The following is an 18,922-nucleotide window of genomic DNA, read 5'->3' as shown; positions in this document are numbered from 1 at the left end:
TACAATGTAGCTTTCAGAATTTAGATATAGCCCTACAATGCAGCTTTCAGAATTTAGATATAGCCCTACAATGCAGCTTTCAGAATTTAGATATAGCCCTGCAATGTAGCTTTCAGAATTTAGATATAGCCCTGCAATGCAGCTTTCAGAGTTTAGATATAGCCCTACAATTCAGCTTTCAGAATTTAGATATAGCCCTACAATGCAGCTTTCAGAATTTAGATATAGCCCTACAATGCAGCTTTCAGAATTTAGATGTAGCCCTGCAATGTAGCTTTCAGAATTTAGATATAGCCCTACAATGCAGCTTTCAGAATTTAGATGTAGCCCTGCAATGCAGCTTTCAGAATTTAGATATAGCCCTGCAATGCAGCTTTCAGAATTTAGATATAGCCCTACAATGCAGCTTTCTAATGGTTGATTTGCAACGATTAACCTGTGGGGTTTATTTCAGAGGAATCCTGAGATTTCACACATGTTAAATAATCCTGAATTGTTGAGGCAAACGATGGAATTAGCGCGGAATCCAGCTATGATGCAGGAAATGATGCGAAGTCAAGATAGAGCACTTAGTAATTTAGAGGTAAGTTATAGAAAATATATTTGTTGGAAGAAATAAGTTCCTCTTTAGGGAACGGTATTAGCATCAACTAATATAACTTCCAAATTGATCATATTAAAATTTTTCTGTTAATTCATCTCAGTAAGTTTTGGTATTGGTATTTTAATTTGGGTTTTGTCCATCCTTCCCTGCATCCATCCGACATCATTTCTCAGACATACTTGGACTGACTTAGTTTAAAGTTGGTACAAAAAGAAGTATTAATGGTCTGCATATGCTTATTATTAATTTGTTTTTCATTATTTTGTCTTTGACTGACAAAAAACACCAAATATATCAAGCGTTTCTCATATGTGCCTTTTTTATTCAAACTTGTTTGAACATCATACTATTACTGATGCATATTATTTTTTTGTGCGATTTATTTTCCTGTGTCTTTATCCATTTCTCAGACATACCTTTGCCACTTTTGTTATTAAAAGTAGGCTTAAAAGACGAGACATAATTTTGTTTTCTCAAATGTGATTATTTAATATTTCTTGTTCACAGACAAGGACTGTGACTTTTATTTCTTGCAGATAAATGAAAAAAACTTCAAGATACTAATTTATAATAAGTGTCCATTCCACCTTTTTAGAATATTAATACTTTGTTTGAAAGTAGTATGATTTTTTTTGTTACAGCTAAAAATACTATTTTCCTTATATGCCACAAACAGATATACATGTACTAGTGCTATTAGATACATGTCTTAGAATATACAAAATAAGGAACTCATGGTACACCTTGTAAGTAAAGTTTGTTTACTGTTCATTTCAGAGCATTCCAGGTGGATATAATGCTCTACGTAGAATGTATACTGATATACAAGAACCTATGTTGAATGCCGCTCAGGAAGGCCTAGGATCCAACCCATTCTCAGCATTAATCAACCCCAATGCAGGTATATATGTAGAGAGTGCCCTCTCATAACCTTAATTTTCCTATAGATTCTATGTTAATTTAGACCAAATGATTATAATTTTTTATTGCCTGCAGATAAAAAAGTTTGTTTTTTTTATTGTGAACTATGACTAATGTTTATTTTACATTGAAAAGGTTGGGCTGTGGCAACTTTATTTTACATTTTCTGATTAATTCATCTTTATTTTCAGATGATTCAGGTTCTGTTCAGCAAGGCACAGAAAATGTTGATCCCTTGCCAAATCCATGGGCACCAGCTTCTCAGAGAACGTCAGCGACAACAACCTCTCCTGCTTCCCCTTTAGCCTCAACAACTGCAAATACAAGCACTACAACACCCACTACCACCACAACAGCTAGTGGTACTCAGCCCACAGCTACTGCTACATCAACTACTCAACCAGCACCAACAGCATTTCCTGGATTTCCAGGTATGTGTCTAGTAGTGTCAAGAATGCTACAAATGACATAAAATGATGATAGCGTGTATGACAATGCGTGCTGAAGAATATCTTTTGAATTGTATTTGGTGAATTTAACTTCGAAATATTTTAAACTGCACTACCTGCCTAAAATTTCATTTTTGGTATTGTATAGTTGGGTCATTTTCTCATGGAGTTGAACTCTTCATTACAATACATCTTTCCTGTAGTTGCAACCCTCTAGGTGCTTCTGTGATGTAAATATAGCAATAAATATCCAAATTCTGTTGGGAAATGGGTTAACAAGTGTAATAATGCCTGAACTCACTGACACTGTGTTATTTTATACCCTAGGGGGTGGTATGGGAAGTGGTATGTTTGGAACACCAGGCATGCAAAGTATTATACAGCAGATGTCTGACAATCCACAGTTGATGCAGAATATGTTACAAGCACCTTATATGCAAAGTATGATGCAAGCCATGTCACACAATCCAGACTTAGCCACACAGGTTAGTATATGCAAAGTATGTTGCAAGCCATGTCGCACAATCCAGACTTAGCCACACAGATTAGTATATGCAAAGTATGATGCAAGCCATGTCACACAATCTAGACTTAGCCACACTGGTTAGTATATGCAAAGTATGATGCAAGCCATGTCACACAATCCAGACTTAGCTACACAGGTTAGTATATGCAAAGTATGATGCAAGCCATGTCACACAATCTAGACTTAGCCACACAGATTAGTATATGCAAAGTATGATGCAAGCCATATCACACAATCTAGACTTAGCCACACAGGTTAGTATATGCAAAGTATGATGCAAGCCATGTCACACAATCTAGACTTAGCCACACAGGTTAGTATATGCAAAGTATGATGCAAGCCATGTCACACAATCCAGACTTAGCCACACAGGTTAGTATATGCAAAGTATGATGCAAGCCATATCACACAATCTAGACTTAGCCACACAGGTTAGTATATGCAAAGTATGATGCAAGCCATGTCACACAATCCAGACTTAGCCACACAGGTTAGTATATGCAAAGTATGATGCAAGCCATGTCACACAATCTAGACTTAGCCACACAGGTTAGTATATGCAAAGTATGATGCAAGCCATGTCACACAATCCAGACTTAGCCACATAGGTTAGTATATGCAAAGTATGATGCAAGCCATGTCACACAATCCAGACTTAGCCACACAGGTTAGTATATGCAAAGTATGATGCAAGCCATGTCACACAATCCAGACTTAGCCACACAGGTTAGTATATGCAAAGTATGATGCAAGGCATGTCACACAATCTAGACTTAGCTACACAGGTTAGTATATGCAAAGTATGATGCAAGCCATGTCACACAATCCAGACTTAGCCACATAGGTTAGTATATGCAAAGTATGATGCAAGCCATATCACACAATCTAGACTTAGCCACACAGGTTAGTATATGCAAAGTATGATGCAAGCCATGTCACACAATCCAGACTTAGCCACACAGGTTAGTATATGCAAAGTATGATGCAAGCCATGTCACACAATCCAGACTTAGCCACACAGGTTAGTATATGCAAAGTATGATGCAAGCCATGTCACACAATCTAGACTTAGCCACACAGGTTAGTATATGCAAAGTATGATGCAAGCCATATCACACAATCTAGACTTAGCCACACAGGTTAGTATATGCAAAGTATGATGCAAGCCATGTCACACAATCTAGACTTAGCCACACAGGTTAGTATATGCAAAGTATGATGCAAGCCATATCACACAATCCAGACTTAGCCACACAGGTTAGTATATGCAAAGTATGATGCAAGCCATGTCACACAATCCAGACTTAGCCACATAGGTTAGTATATGCAAAGTATGATGCAAGCCATATCACACAATCTAGACTTAGCCACACAGGTTAGTATATGCAAAGTATGATGCAAGCCATATCACACAATCCAGACTTAGCCACACAGGTTAGTATATGCAAAGTATGATGCAAGCCATGTCACACAATCCAGACTTAGCCACATAGGTTAGTATATTCAAAGTATGATGCAAGCCATGTCACACAATCCAGACTTAGCCACACAGGTTAGTATATGCAAAGTATGATGCAAGCCATGTCACACAATCCAGACTTAGCCACACAGGTTAGTATATGCAAAGTATGATGCAAGCCATGTCACACAATCCAGACTTAGCCACACAGGTTAGTATATGCAAAGTATGATGCAAGCCATGTCACACAATCTAGACTTAGCCACACAGGTTAGTATATGCAAAGTATGATGCAAGCCATGTCACACAATCCAGACTTAGCCACACAGGTTAGTATATGCAAAGTATGATGCAAGCCATGTCACACAATCTAGACTTAGCCACACAGGTTAGTATATGCAAAGTATGATGCAAGCCTTGTCACACAATCTAGACTTAGCCACACAGGTTAGTATATGCAAAGTATGATGCAAGCCATGTCACACAATCCAGACTTAGCCACATAGGTTAGTATATGCAAAGTATGATGCAAGCCATGTCACACAATCCAGACTTAGCCACACAGGTTAGTATATGCAAAGTATGATGCAAGCCATGTCACACAATCCAGACTTAGCCACACAGGTTAGTATATGCAAAGTATGATGCAAGCCATGTCACACAATCCAGACTTAGCCACACAGGTTAGTATATGCAAAGTATGATGCAAGCCTTGTCACACAATCTAGACTTAGCCACACAGGTTAGTATATGCAAAGTATGATGCAAGCCATGTCACACAATCCAGACTTAGCCACATAGGTTAGTATATGCAAAGTATGATGCAAGCCATGTCACACAATCCAGACTTAGCCACACAGGTTAGTATATGCAAAGTATGATGCAAGCCATGTCACACAATCCAGACTTAGCCACACAGGTTAGTATATGCAAAGTATGATGCAAGCCATATCACACAATCCAGACTTAGCCACACAGATTAGTGTATGCAAAGTATGATGCAAGCCATGTCACACAATCCAGACTTAGCCACACAGGTTAGTATATTCAAAGTATGATGCAAGCCATGTCACACAATCCAGACTTAGCTACACAGGTTAGTATATGCAAAGTATGATGCAAGCCATATCACACAATCCAGACTTAGCCACACAGGTTAGTATATGCAAAGTATGATGCAAGGCATGTCACACAATCCAGACTTAGCCACACAGGTTAGTATATGCAAAGTATGATGCAAGCCATGTCACACAATCTAGACTTAGCCACACAGGTTAGTATATGCAAAGTATGATGCAAGCCATGTCACACAATCCAGACTTAGCCACACAGGTTAGTATATGCAAAGTATGATGCAAGGCATGTCACACAATCCAGACTTAGCCACACAGGTTAGTATATGCAAAGTATGATGCAAGCCATATCACACAATCTAGACTTAGCCACACAGGTTAGTATATGCAAAGTATGATGCAAGCCATGTCACACAATCCAGACTTAGCCACACAGGTTAGTATATGCAAAGTATGATGCAAGCCATGTCACACAATCTAGACTTAGCCACACAGGTTAGTATATGCAAAGTATGATGCAAGGCATGTCACACAATCTAGACTTAGCCACACAGGTTAGTATATGCAAAGTATGATGCAAGCCATGTCACACAATCTAGACTTAGCCACACTGATTAGTACAGTCAAACCTGTCTATAAAGGACAGTCAGTGGACTGAGCCAAACTGTCCTTTATAGACAGGTGGTCTTTATATGGAGGTGGCCTAATTTATTCATTCAATCATGAATATTAATTAGGGCGGGAATTTTAAGGGAGATCATAAGCAAAACATAAAAACAAACCTACACATTGTACAATGAATAGGTCTTTTTTAATAAAAGCCACTCATTTTCATCTGGATAATTAAACAGCTTTACTTTTTTACTACAAATTATATCATGTAAATTCACTGAAACCAAGTGATTCTGCCCATGGATTCATTGCTGTATTTAATGCATGAGAACGATTGTCAACGATCGGCCACATTGGTGTTTCAGCTCGGTCTTTCACACTCTCGCCATGCAGTCTTATTCCCCAGTCTCTTACACATATTCCATCACAGGCGGTAATCAGTCCCATTGTTAGCATTGTCGATCGTACACTGTGACAAAATGCACAGACAAAGTTGCCGTGTTTGAAAAAAAAAACAAGCAAGCAAGCATTAAAAATGAAGAAGCATTGGTAATAAATAAAATTTACCAAACTCATAACGATTGCTCCAACTCTCGGTGTTGAATCAGAAAGTCAAACGAACCGGAAATGAAACACGATGATCGTACATGCAATTTTACAGTTATTTGTTGCAACCATCGACGTGTCAAAACTGCCCAAACGAAACGAATTTTCTCGATTGCGAATTATTGATATTACCTTTTATCAAAAAAAGAAGATCAAAATAAAAAACATCTTTCGTTGAGAATAACCCTGAGATGACCCCTCAGTAACAATACGTTTTGCCCATGCGCTAGCTTCATTAGCATAATTTATAACGATCAACAACAAACAACATGGCGGCCATAATAGGTCGGATTTTGCAATCCCGTGATGAAAACGAAATAAACAAATGTTTTATTATTTTGTTTGGATATTTCATATCGACAAGGTAAATAAAACATTTCTCATTTGATAAAACTGGTTCATTTTTCTGTGTTATCGAGACGAGAGGAATTTGCTCTCCATATGCGAGACAATCCAAAGAAGTGCCGTTGGCCAGCTGGGGATCGATAGCACAGTACCGATCGGAAACAAGCTAGTTTTTCATTTCAAACTTTGAATGAAACTGTTTTAATTTGTTGTTAAAATCTTTCCAGTCTCCAGGCGTTACATTAAGATGATATTCAACTTTTTTTTTAACTTTTTCGCAACTTCAAAAACCAAGTTGCGATGGTCACCCCTGTCTATACCCTATAAAGATTGCGTTCTCGGTCATCTGAACGTAACGTATGGCCACTTTCCTGTTAGCGATTCGCAAGTAGCTATTGTCTTTTTGCTGAGACCGCCTGATGAAAATGTTGGTGGTCGTTATACAAAGGGTAAAGTGTGAATAGGTCTACAATAGGGTGGTCGCTGGTCGCATTGGACAGGTGGTCGTTATATCCAGTGTCTTTAACGTGTAAATTGCGAAGGGACTGTACTAAGGTGGTCGCTATGAGCAGGTGGCCGCTCTGCACAGGTGGTCGTTAACACAGGTTTGACTGTATATGCAAAGTATGATGCAAGCCATGTCACACAATCCAGACTTAGCCACATAGGTTAGTATATGCAAAGTATGATGCAAGCCATGTCACACAATCTAGACTTAGCCACACAGGTTAGTATATGCAAAGTATGATGCAAGCCATGTCACACAATCTAGACTTAGCCACACAGGTTAGTATATGCAAAGTATGATGCAAGCCATGTCACACAATCCAGACTTAGCTACACAGGTTAGTATATGCAAAGTATGATGCAAACCATGTCACACAATCCAGTCTTAGCCACATAGGTTAGTATATGCAAAGTATGATGCAAGGCATGTCACACAATCTAGACTTAGCCACACAGGTTAGTATATGCAAAGTATGATGCAAGCCATGTCACACAATCCAGACTTAGCCACATAGGTTAGTATATGCAAAGTATGATGCAAGCCATGTCACACAATCCAGACTTAGCCACACAGGTTAGTATATGCAAAGTATGATGCAAGGCATGTCACACAATCTAGACTTAGCTACACAGGTTAGTATATGCAAAGTATGATGCAAGCCATGTCACACAATCCAGACTTAGCCACATAGGTTAGTATATGCAAAGTATGATGCAAGCCATGTCACACAATCCAGACTTAGCCACACAGGTTAGTATATGCAAAGTATGATGCAAGCCATGTCACACAATCTAGACTTAGCCACACAGGTTAGTATATGCAAAGTATGATGCAAGCCATGTCACACAATCTAGACTTAGCCACACAGGTTAGTATATGCAAAGTATGATGCAAGCCATGTCACACAATCTAGACTTAGCTACACAGGTTAGTATATGCAAAGTATGATGCAAGCCATGTCACACAATCCAGACTTAGCCACATAGGTTAGTATATGCAAAGTATGATGCAAGCCATATCACACAATCCAGACTTAGCCACACAGGTTAGTATATGCAAAGTATGATGCAAGCCATGTCACACAATCCAGACTTAGCCACACAGGTTAGTATATGCAAAGTATGATGCAAGCCATATCACACAATCTAGACTTAGCCACAGGTTAGTATATGCAAAGTATGATGCAAGCCATATCACACAATCTAGACTTAGCCACACAGGTTAGTATATGCAAAGTATGATGCAAGCCATATCACACAATCCAGACTTAGCCACATAGGTTAGTATATGCAAAGTATGATGCAAGCCATGTCACACAATCCAGACTTAGCCACACAGGTTAGTATATGCAAAGTATGATGCAAGCCATGTCACACAATCCAGACTTAGCCACACAGGTTAGTATATGCAAAGTATGATGCAAGCCATATCACACAATCTAGACTTAGCCACAGGTTAGTATATGCAAAGTATGATGCAAGCCATGTCACACAATCTAGACTTAGCCACACAGGTTAGTATATGCAAAGTATGATGCAAGCCATATCACACAATCTAGACTTAGCTACACAGGTTAGTATATGCAAAGTATGATGCAAGCCATGTCACACAATCCAGACTTAGCTACACAGGTTAGTATATGCAAAGTATGATGCAAGCCATGTCACACAATCCAGACTTAGCTACACAGGTTAGTATATGCAAAGTATGATGCAAGCCATGTCACACAATCCAGACTTAGCCACACAGGTTAGTATATGCAAAGTATGTTGCAAGCCATGTCACACAATCCAGACTTAGCCACACAGGTTAGTATATGCAAAGTATGATGCAAGCCATGTCACACAATCCAGACTTAGCCACACAGGTTAGTATATGCAAAGTATGATGCAAGCCATGTCACACAATCCAGACTTAGCTACACAGGTTAGTATATGCAAAGTATGATGCAAGCCATGTCACACAATCCAGACTTAGCTACACAGGTTAGTATATGCAAAGTATGATGCAAGCCATGTCACACAATCCAGACTTAGCTACACAGGTTAGTATATGCAAAGTATGATGCAAGCCATATCACACAATCTAGACTTAGCTACACAGGTTAGTATATGCAAAGTATGATGCAAGCCATGTCACACAATCCAGACTTAGCTACACAGGTTAGTATATGCAAAGTATGATGCAAGCCATGTCACACAATCCAGACTTAGCTACACAGGTTAGTATATGCAAAGTATGATGCAAGCCATGTCACACAATCCAGACTTAGCCACACAGGTTAGTATATGCAAAGTATGATGCAAGCCATGTCACACAATCCAGACTTAGCCACACAGGTTAGTATATGCAAAGTATGATGCAAGCCATGTCACACAATCCAGACTTAGCCACACAGGTTAGTATATGCAAAGTATGATGCAAGCCATGTCACACAATCCAGACTTAGCCACACAGGTTAGTATATGCAAAGTATGATGCAAGCCATGTCACACAATCCAGACTTAGCTACACAGGTTAGTATATGCAAAGTATGATGCAAGCCATGTCACACAATCTAGACTTAGCCACACAGGTTAGTATATGCAAAGTATGATGCAAGCCATATCACACAATCCAGACTTAGCCACACAGATTAGTATATGCAAAGTATGATGCAAGCCTTGTCACACAATCCAGACTTAGCCACACAGGTTAGTATATGCAAAGTATGATGCAAGCCATATCACACAATCTAGACTTAGCCACACAGGTTAGTATATTCAAAGTATGATGCAAGCCATGTCACACAATCTAGACTTAGCCACACAGGTTAGTATATGCAAAGTATGATGCAAGCCATATCACACAATCTAGACTTAGCCACACAGGTTAGTATATTCAAAGTATGATGCAAGCCATATCACACAATCCAGACCTAGCCACACAGGTTAGTATATGCAAAGTATGATGCAAGCCTTGTCACACAATCCAGACTTAGCTACACAGGTTAGTATATGCAAAGTATGATGCAAGCCATGTCACACAATCTAGACTTAGCCACACAGGTTAGTATATGCAAAGTATGATGCAAGCCATATCACACAATCCAGACTTAGCCACACAGGTTAGTATATGCAAAGTATGATGCAAGCCATATCACACAATCTAGACTTAGCCACACAGGTTAGTATATGCAAAGTATGATGCAAGCCATGTCACACAATCCAGACTTAGCTACACAGGTTAGTATATGCAAAGTATGATGCAAGCCATGTCACACAATCCAGACTTAGCTACACAGGTTAGTATATGCAAAGTATGATGCAAGCCATATCACACAATCCAGACTTAGCTACACAGGTTAGTATATGCAAAGTATGATGCAAGCCTTGTCACACAATCTAGACTTAGCCACACAGGTTAGTATATGCAAAGTATGATGCAAGCCATATCACACAATCCAGACTTAGCCACACAGGTTAGTATATGCAAAGTATGATGCAAGCCATATCACACAATCCAGACTTAGCTACACAGGTTAGTATATGCAAAGTATGATGCAAGCCATGTCACACAATCCAGACTTAGCCACACAGGTTAGTATATGCAAAGTATGATGCAAGCCATATCACACAATCCAGACTTAGCCACACAGGTTAGTATATGCAAAGTATGATGCAAGCCATGTCACACAATCCAGACTTAGCCACACAGGTTAGTATATGCAAAGTATGATGCAAGCCATATCACACAATCCAGACTTAGCTACACAGGTTAGTATATGCAAAGTATGATGCAAGCCATGTCACACAATCCAGACTTAGCCACACTGGTTAGTATATGCAAAGTATGATGCAAGCCATATCACACAATCCAGACTTAGCCACACAGGTTAGTATATGCAAAGTATGATGCAAGCCATGTCACACAATCCAGACTTAGCCACACAGGTTAGTATATGCAAAGTATGATGCAAGCCTTGTCACACAATCCAGACTTAGCCACACAGGTTAGTATATGCAAAGTATGATGCAAGCCATGTCACACAATCCAGACTTAGCCACACAGGTTAGTATATGCAAAGTATGATGCAAGCCATGTCACACAATCCAGACTTAGCCACACAGGTTAGTATATGCAAAGTATGATGCAAGCCATGTCACACAATCCAGACTTAGCTACACTGGTTAGTATATGCAAAGTATGATGCAAGCCATGTCACACAATCCAGACTTAGCCACACAGGTTCGTATATGCAAAGTATGATGCAAGCCATGTCACACAATCCAGGCTTAGCTACACAGGCCAAAAACGTTTTGTTTCCTCTAGAGAAAATTGAAAAATGATGCAGTGATGTTTTTGGTATTAATGTTATTTAAGTACAACAAGATAGAGAAAACAAAGGTTTACCTATTTTACTGTATATGTGGCGCACTTTACCAATACAGACTTGCAAAATGGCCTGAGGCTCAGGTTTACAAACAGATGCATGCAAAGGTGAGCAACGCAAACATTTTTGTTGTTGCACAACTGGTTGATAATCATTTATTCCTGATTACTTTAGATTCTTGTACCTAGAATAATATCTGAATTATTTTCAATGAATAAATTTTACTAATTTGCTAATTTTGTTGTGATTTCAGATTCTTGGTAACAATCCATTGTTTGCTGGAAATCCACAGTTACAGCAGCAACTAACACAACAGATGCCACAATTTTTACAGCAGGTGAGTGATTAAGACATTAACAAATAATATTTTTAAAAATTATCTTATTATATGCCATCATTTCATTAATCGTTATCCACAACACTAATTACTACTGTCTTCTGGCTGCTATCGATAATTGACATCCACAATAACTTGCATATTTTTTTTTTTTATGCACCATAGATGCAGAATCCAGAAGTACAACAAATGATGACAAACCCTCGTGCATTACAAGCTATTTTACAAATACAGCAAGGAATGCAGCAGTTATCACAGGAAGCACCTGGACTGGTGCCTGGGTGAGTAAACTGACATAGATGTGTATGTAAGATAGATTTCTGTACTGTCTGTGGTTGCATTGGTAAGCTGGACTGGTGCCTGGGTGAGTAAACTGACATAGATGTGTATGTAAGATAGGTTTCTGTACTGTCTGTGGTTGCTTTGGTAACCTGGACTGGTGCCTGGGTGAGTAAACTGACATAGATGTGTATGTAAGATAGGTTTCTGTACTGTCTGTGGTTGCATTTGTAACCTGGACTGATGCCTGGGTGAGTAAACTGACATAGATATGTATGTAAGATAGGTTTCTGTACTGTCTGTGGTTGCATTTGTTACCTGGACTGGTGCCTGGGTGAGTAAACTGACATAAATATGTATGTAAGATAGGTTTCTGTACTGTCTGTGGTTGCATTGGTAACCTGGACTGGTGCCTGGGTGAGTAAACTGACATATATGTGTATGTAAGATAGGTTTCTGTACTGTCTGTGGTTGCATTGGTAACCTGGACTGGTGCCTGGGTGAGTAAACTGACATAGATGTGTATGTAAGATAGGTTTCTGTACTGTCTGTGGTTGCATTGGTAACCTGGACTGGTGCCTGGGTAAGTAAACTGACATAGATATGTATGTAAGATAGGTTTCTGTACTGTCTGTGGTTGCATTTGTAACCTGGACTGGTGCCTGGGTGAGTAAACTGACATAGATGTGTATGTAAGATAGGTTTCTGTACTGTCTGCGGTTGCTTTGGTAATCTAGACTGGGGCCTGGGTGAGTAAACTGACATAGATGTGTATGTAAGATACTTTTCTGTACTGTCTGTGGTTGCATTGGTAACCTGGACTGGTGCCTAGGTGAGTAAACTGACATAGATGTGTACGTAAGATAGGTTTCTGTATTGTCTGTGGTTGCATTTGGTAACCTGGACTGGTGCCTGGGTGAGTAAACTGACATAGATATGTATGTAAGATAGGTTTCTGTACTGTCTGTGGTTGCATTTGTAACCTGGACTGGTGCCTGGGTGAGTAAACTGACATAGATATGTATGTAAGATAGGTTTCTGTACTGTCTGTGGTTGCATTTGTAACCTGGACTGGTGCCTGGGTGAGTAAACTGACATAGATATGTATGTAAGATAGGTTTCTGTACTGTCTGTGGTTGCATTGGTAACCTGGACTGGTGCCTGGGTGAGTAAACTGACATATATGTGTATGTAAGATAGGTTTCTGTACTGTCTGTGGTTGCATTGGTAACCTGGACTGGTGCCTGGGTGAGTAAACTGACATATATGTGTATGTAAGATACGTTTCTGTACTGTCTGTGGTTGCATTGGTAACCTGGACTGGTGCCTAGGTGAGTAAACTGACATATATGTGTATGTAAGATAGGTTTCTGTACTGTCTGTGGTTGCTTTGGTAACCTGGACTGGTGCCTGGGTGAGTAAACTGACATACCGTACTCGACCGCGTTAGCGCCCATGCCCGGGCAAGCGCCCACCCCCTACTTTTGCGCAATTTTTATATTTGGGGTCACATTTGGCAACGCGCCCACCCTTTCAAAATGCAACTAATTTAAAACTTGGTCTTGCGTAACAAAACTTGGTAATCGTTTTTATATGATACAGCGTGGATATCGACCGCTGTGAACATGTTGTGAATGCGTAGAACACGGTAACCGTGTGTAAACTACGCTTCGACAATGACCTGTTAATACAAGTAAAATGCGGTAAATATTTCATGCCTTATTCAGTTTACCTCTCAAAAATGGCTAGTTACTAGTTTTTTGGAAAAACCATGTCGTTTATTCGCTGAAATAAATTCCAATAGATCGTACTTCGACATCGATAATTCACTTCCGCATTGCGTTACCGGAAAGTTTTCGGGAATTTCCGAAGAATTGCGTCAGTGCAACACAGCATTCTGATTGGTAAATAACCAACTTGACCCATTAGGTCAAAGGATGCTGCTGCAGGTCAAATGCAAATGCATCATGGCGGAAAGTGATTTTCATCGAGAGTTTGCGTACGATCCAACACCTTCGTCAGTGGAGATAATATGACAATTTTGACTTTGACTGTGTTCCAACAGACTCGAATGTTTTTAATTTCATAAATTCTGGTGGTACGTAATTAATATTGTAATAAAATGTGCATATTTGTTGTGATCATTTTTGTTTCTTCCTTATGAAAATCAGTGACGACTCAACTAATTTCGTAATTTGATTTTCCCTCAAAGACGTAATCTGTCACTTGATGAATCAAATTTTTCATTTGCACTCTTTTTCGAGGGGGGTGCTCGGGTAAGCGCCCACCCCTAAAAAATCATGATTTTCTGAATTGAGGCCCCTGGGCGCTAACGCGGTCGAGTACGGTATATGTGTATGTAAGATAGGTTTCTGTACTGTGTCTGTGTTTGCTTTGGTAACCTGGACTGGTGCCTGGGTGAGTAAACTGACATAGATGTGTATGTAAGATAGGTTTCTGTACTGTCTGTGGTTGCTTTGGTAATCTGGACTGGTGCCTGGGTGAGTAAACTGACATATATGTGTATGTAAGATAGGTTTCTGTACTGTCTGTGGTTGCTTTGGTAACCTGGACCGGTGCCTGGGTGAGTAAACTGACATTCTGGTAGATATGTATGTAAGATAGGATTCTATACTGTCTATAGTAGGCTTCTCTGAAAGCTGCATTGCTCTGGTTAGACACTTATGAGAATACACCAAAGCAGTATGAAAGCAGGCAACCTGTACTGTATCCAGTACTGCATGGATACATATTTTATGGACTTTTTAGTCCCCGTTCGGACGAAGTCTGGCAGCCATCTTGTTTTTTGAAAATGTCGTATTTTGAACATGCTTTGTCAGTTTTCATTCAAATTTAGTACATAGATCATACATGTTAGGATACATGTCTCCAACCGTCCGTGAGTTCCTGAGTCTGTCCGTCCGTGGGTCAGTCTGTCCAGAGTCGTATTTCAGAATCCTGTGGACAGATTCCGTTCATTCTTTGCATGTGCCGAGTACCTTATGTGGGACATATGCACATGCAGTGGTTTAGCAATTCGTTTCAAAATGGCCGACTGGCAGCCATCTTTTTTTTTGAAAATGTTGTGTTTTGGACATGCTTTGTCAGTTGTCATTCAAACTTGGTACATAAATTATACATGTTAGGATACATGTACATGACAATTTATTTCGCAATTGGCTCAAAGATGGTCGACTGGCAGGCATCTAGTTTTTTTTTTTTTATGCTCTGTCAGTTTTCATTCAAATTTTGCACATACATGTACTTTATACATATTAGAATGCATGTCCATGACAATTTGTTTCAAAATCTGGTCAAGGATGGCCAATTGACAGCCATCTGACTTCTTGGCCGTACTACTATATTTCCACAATTTATGTACCATTTTCATTCGTATTTGGCACATACATCATACATATCAGTGTGTTTCATAATCAGATCAAAGATGGCCGAATAACGGCTGTTTTTATTTTTGGCCATATTACTACTACACGGAACGCATGTTTTGATGTAAATAAACAATCTGTTGTATACGCCACTTGGAACTCAAGTTTCAAGGACACGCTCCCGACAACCCCTCTGCTTTAATATGACGAGCACAAACTTGATTTAACGGGGACTGTGTAATTTTCAATGACTTGTTTTTACTTATAATCATAAATTTAGTGAGAGAATAACAGATGAAATCCCCGTGAGTAAAATGAGATATTATGTACTATGATTAGCATTCAGGGACAAGATTCTGTTTGTGTCATGTTTTAGATTGTTGTTGTGTCCAGTGTAAACAAAAGTGTTTGAATGGGATTCACAGTTTTCAGTGTGAAATGAGGAAGTCCTGTAATCATTTTGATGTCTGACCATGTATAACAAAGCGAACTGATTACTTTCTGCAGCAGGATTCTGTTCACAAGTTTACAAACTAGCTGTGCTTTCTGACAATCTCATAAACTTTAAGCTATAGTCATGTGTACATATGTATAATACCAACCTTGATACTTTTTCACAGTATGCCGGGTATGTCAGGACCAAGCCCCACAGTTCCCCCAACTACAACATCAACAACATCATCATCACCAAGTCCTGCTGGATCAACAGGAACAACAACCACCACCACCACCCCCACACCTACTTCTACTAGCACCACCAGCAGTACAGCACCATCATCACAACAACAGCCAGATATGAGTCAGTTGATGGCACAGATGATGCAGACATTAGCAGGAATGGGTGGGACAGGCATGATGTCGGTATGTGTGACTGTTTTCTCTGTGTTCATTCAAATAGTTATTATGTTAATATTAGTATCGAATTCTGCCGTAAATTTGCTCATCCGAAAAATCGCCCTGGGCAATTTCATGGCTGGTGGGCCCTTATTTTGGGTTCAAAATTTCAAAAAATGATCATAACATTTTTTTTTGGGACTTGTATTTTCATTGAAAAATCCACCTACGCCCTATGTTTAATCATAAGTTTTTGAGACGTGTGAAATCTTTTATGTCATATCCTTAATGCAGCAGTTACCTATCTCAGACTTGTTTCCATAGATTAATTTGTATTTGAGTTTGCAGCATCGAGTCACTGGATTTTTCAGCATCTTAGGGTGTCATTCTTTCAGTGAATTTTTAACAACTTATGGGTTCATTAATTGAATTTCAACATCACTGAATTTTTTTACAATTTTTAAAGACATAAATTACAAATTTAGAATTCAATAAGATTGTGATTGTTTTTTGTTCTTTCTTTCTGGATAGCCTTTAGAAACCAAGACACTGTTACATCTGTACCGTTAAAATCCTATTATAAACCGCATACCTAATAGTAACCGCACCCCCGATTTCGGCTTCAGTGTTAAAGAGTTCTCAACAAAAATTGAAAAACATGAAAAGTACCTATTACTAATCGCACCCCCAATTCAACAAGACCGTGACTGACTTTGTTTCAACCAGCTGTTCCAAAACGGCATTGTTCCTAATCCTATTCATTTGTTTCAACAACGTGCCTAAAAATATTCACACCTATTTATTGTTCAGTAGTGTTAGGATGTCAAACACGCAGTGAAACTGCTTTTGTCTTGTGACAACTTTTGTCAATACTCCTTATGAATACGTCCACATGTCGCAAGTTTTCGACAATTAACTGTTATCACCAAAAAACTGTTAAATGCTTTTTCAATGCTCAGTTTATCTTTCGAAAACAACTAATTTCTTAATTTAAAAAAAAAAGTCATGTCGTTTTTCCATGGAAATCAAAGCCAAAATATCGCACGACATTATCGGTAAATCGCTTTCGGGTTTCGTTCACCATGAAGTCGGTGACCTTTCATTAACATATTTAAATGAACCAAGGTAATTTGAACACGTGGGCACCATCCAGCATTTTGATTGGCGACTTGACCTATTTGGTCAAGTAACGTCTCGTGTGCATTCAAACTACATGGCGGATGTCTTATTGCATCGATCGTTTACATGTAACCGAAATAATTCGCTTACGGTGAAACTAAGTTGAATTTTACTTGCATTTGATAACAATTCAACGAATTTATTTTTCGTGCGTTATTATAATCACTACTGAGTAATAATCAACAATTTCAACACTTCGAAAACAAGTAAGTTATTCACTTGTGAATCGAAGCATGGCCGGATTGCGTTACCGTACCTACGGTACCGTACTTTTTTAGTGCTTGTTTTTATTTGATACTCCTGTCAGAATATACTTTCTATTACGAAGAAAATTAAAAAAAATAAATGCATATTACACTAAAAATACTGAGTATTTTTTTTTTTCATGTGAACAGTCTTTTTGTGACGTGATGCTTATCACTCTTCACTGACATCTAAATTGGAGTTACCCTTATATTCAAAAGATGTACGGTGTATTGTTTGTTTTGTGCAAGTGATGTGGGAAAAAATGACCACGCCCATTTAGTGATTGCAATATGTACGTAATAGAAACCGCACCCCGAACTTGAGCTGTTGATCCCAATTTTTTATTTGATACATTGTAATATAAAACGTGGTTTATAATAGGATTTTAATGGTAGTATTGTTTATTTACATCCAGTTGACCTTTCTTTCAGGGCCAGCCACCTGAGGAGAGATTTCGAGTTCAATTAGAGCAGCTCAACGCAATGGGTTTTATAGACAGAGAAGCGAATATACGTGCATTACAACAGACTGGTGGCGACTTAAACGCTGCTATTGAGAGGCTACTTGGAGGAAATGGAACCATGGCGTAAAATCCAACATTTAGTATAATTTACATAAAATTAGAGTTAGATAAGTTTCTCCGAATGATAATGCTGTTTAGAATAAATAAATGTAATCATGTAACATTTGGATGACCTGTAACCCCCCCTAATATGACTGCTTCTAGCCTTGTGCATATTATTATATACTGAGATGTGAATTCTCCCTTTTATGAAAAAAAAGCATTCCTTTTGTTTTAATTGTGTCTTATACAAAGGAATGGAGAACTGAATTGTCATTCCTTGTGTTAATGCACTTTTTTACACTACTTTTGCTTTCAAATTTGTTGTAAAATTTCTGAGTACCTTTTGTCAGATTTGAAATGAGATGAAATTTTGTTGAAGTACAGCATGAGATAGGCACTCAGGATTGAAAAAGGACAAACTAGCTGGCATGCTGGAATATATACATTGGCTACCGTGTTGTACAGTACATTATGGAAATTACACATCTTTGGAACTCACATTGCATACGTTTCTGAGCGGTGTATCACTTTATTGTAGTCTGTAGCTAGTTTCTGTTTACTTCACAATTGTCCATAATCAAGACTATATAAACAATAAATTCAAACTTTGGTAACATCATA

At 38.8% G+C, this 18,922-nt stretch overlaps 1 protein-coding gene across 1 annotated transcript in view; it reads left to right on the top strand.

Moving 5' to 3' along the window:
- Positions 1-18,922, top strand: part of LOC100369959 (ubiquilin-1-like) — a 31,098-nt gene extending 12,176 nt beyond the window's left edge. The window contains exons 6-13 of the mRNA XM_085507226.1: positions 455-583; positions 1,382-1,505; positions 1,717-1,956; positions 2,302-2,459; positions 11,729-11,812; positions 11,978-12,093; positions 16,098-16,338; positions 18,168-18,922. Coding sequence (XP_085363352.1) covers positions 455-583; positions 1,382-1,505; positions 1,717-1,956; positions 2,302-2,459; positions 11,729-11,812; positions 11,978-12,093; positions 16,098-16,338; positions 18,168-18,326 — 1,251 coding nt within the window. The 3' untranslated portion in view covers positions 18,327-18,922. The remainder of the gene's footprint in view (positions 1-454; positions 584-1,381; positions 1,506-1,716; positions 1,957-2,301; positions 2,460-11,728; positions 11,813-11,977; positions 12,094-16,097; positions 16,339-18,167) is intronic.

Source organism: Saccoglossus kowalevskii, chromosome 13, assembly GCF_978046115.1.
Source record: "Saccoglossus kowalevskii chromosome 13, keSacKowa6.1, whole genome shotgun sequence".
In the NCBI taxonomy this organism is placed as follows: Eukaryota; Metazoa; Hemichordata; class Enteropneusta; family Harrimaniidae; genus Saccoglossus; species Saccoglossus kowalevskii.
The sequence above is the reverse complement of the archived record's forward strand: the minus strand, read 5'-3'. Positions and strand labels throughout refer to the sequence as shown.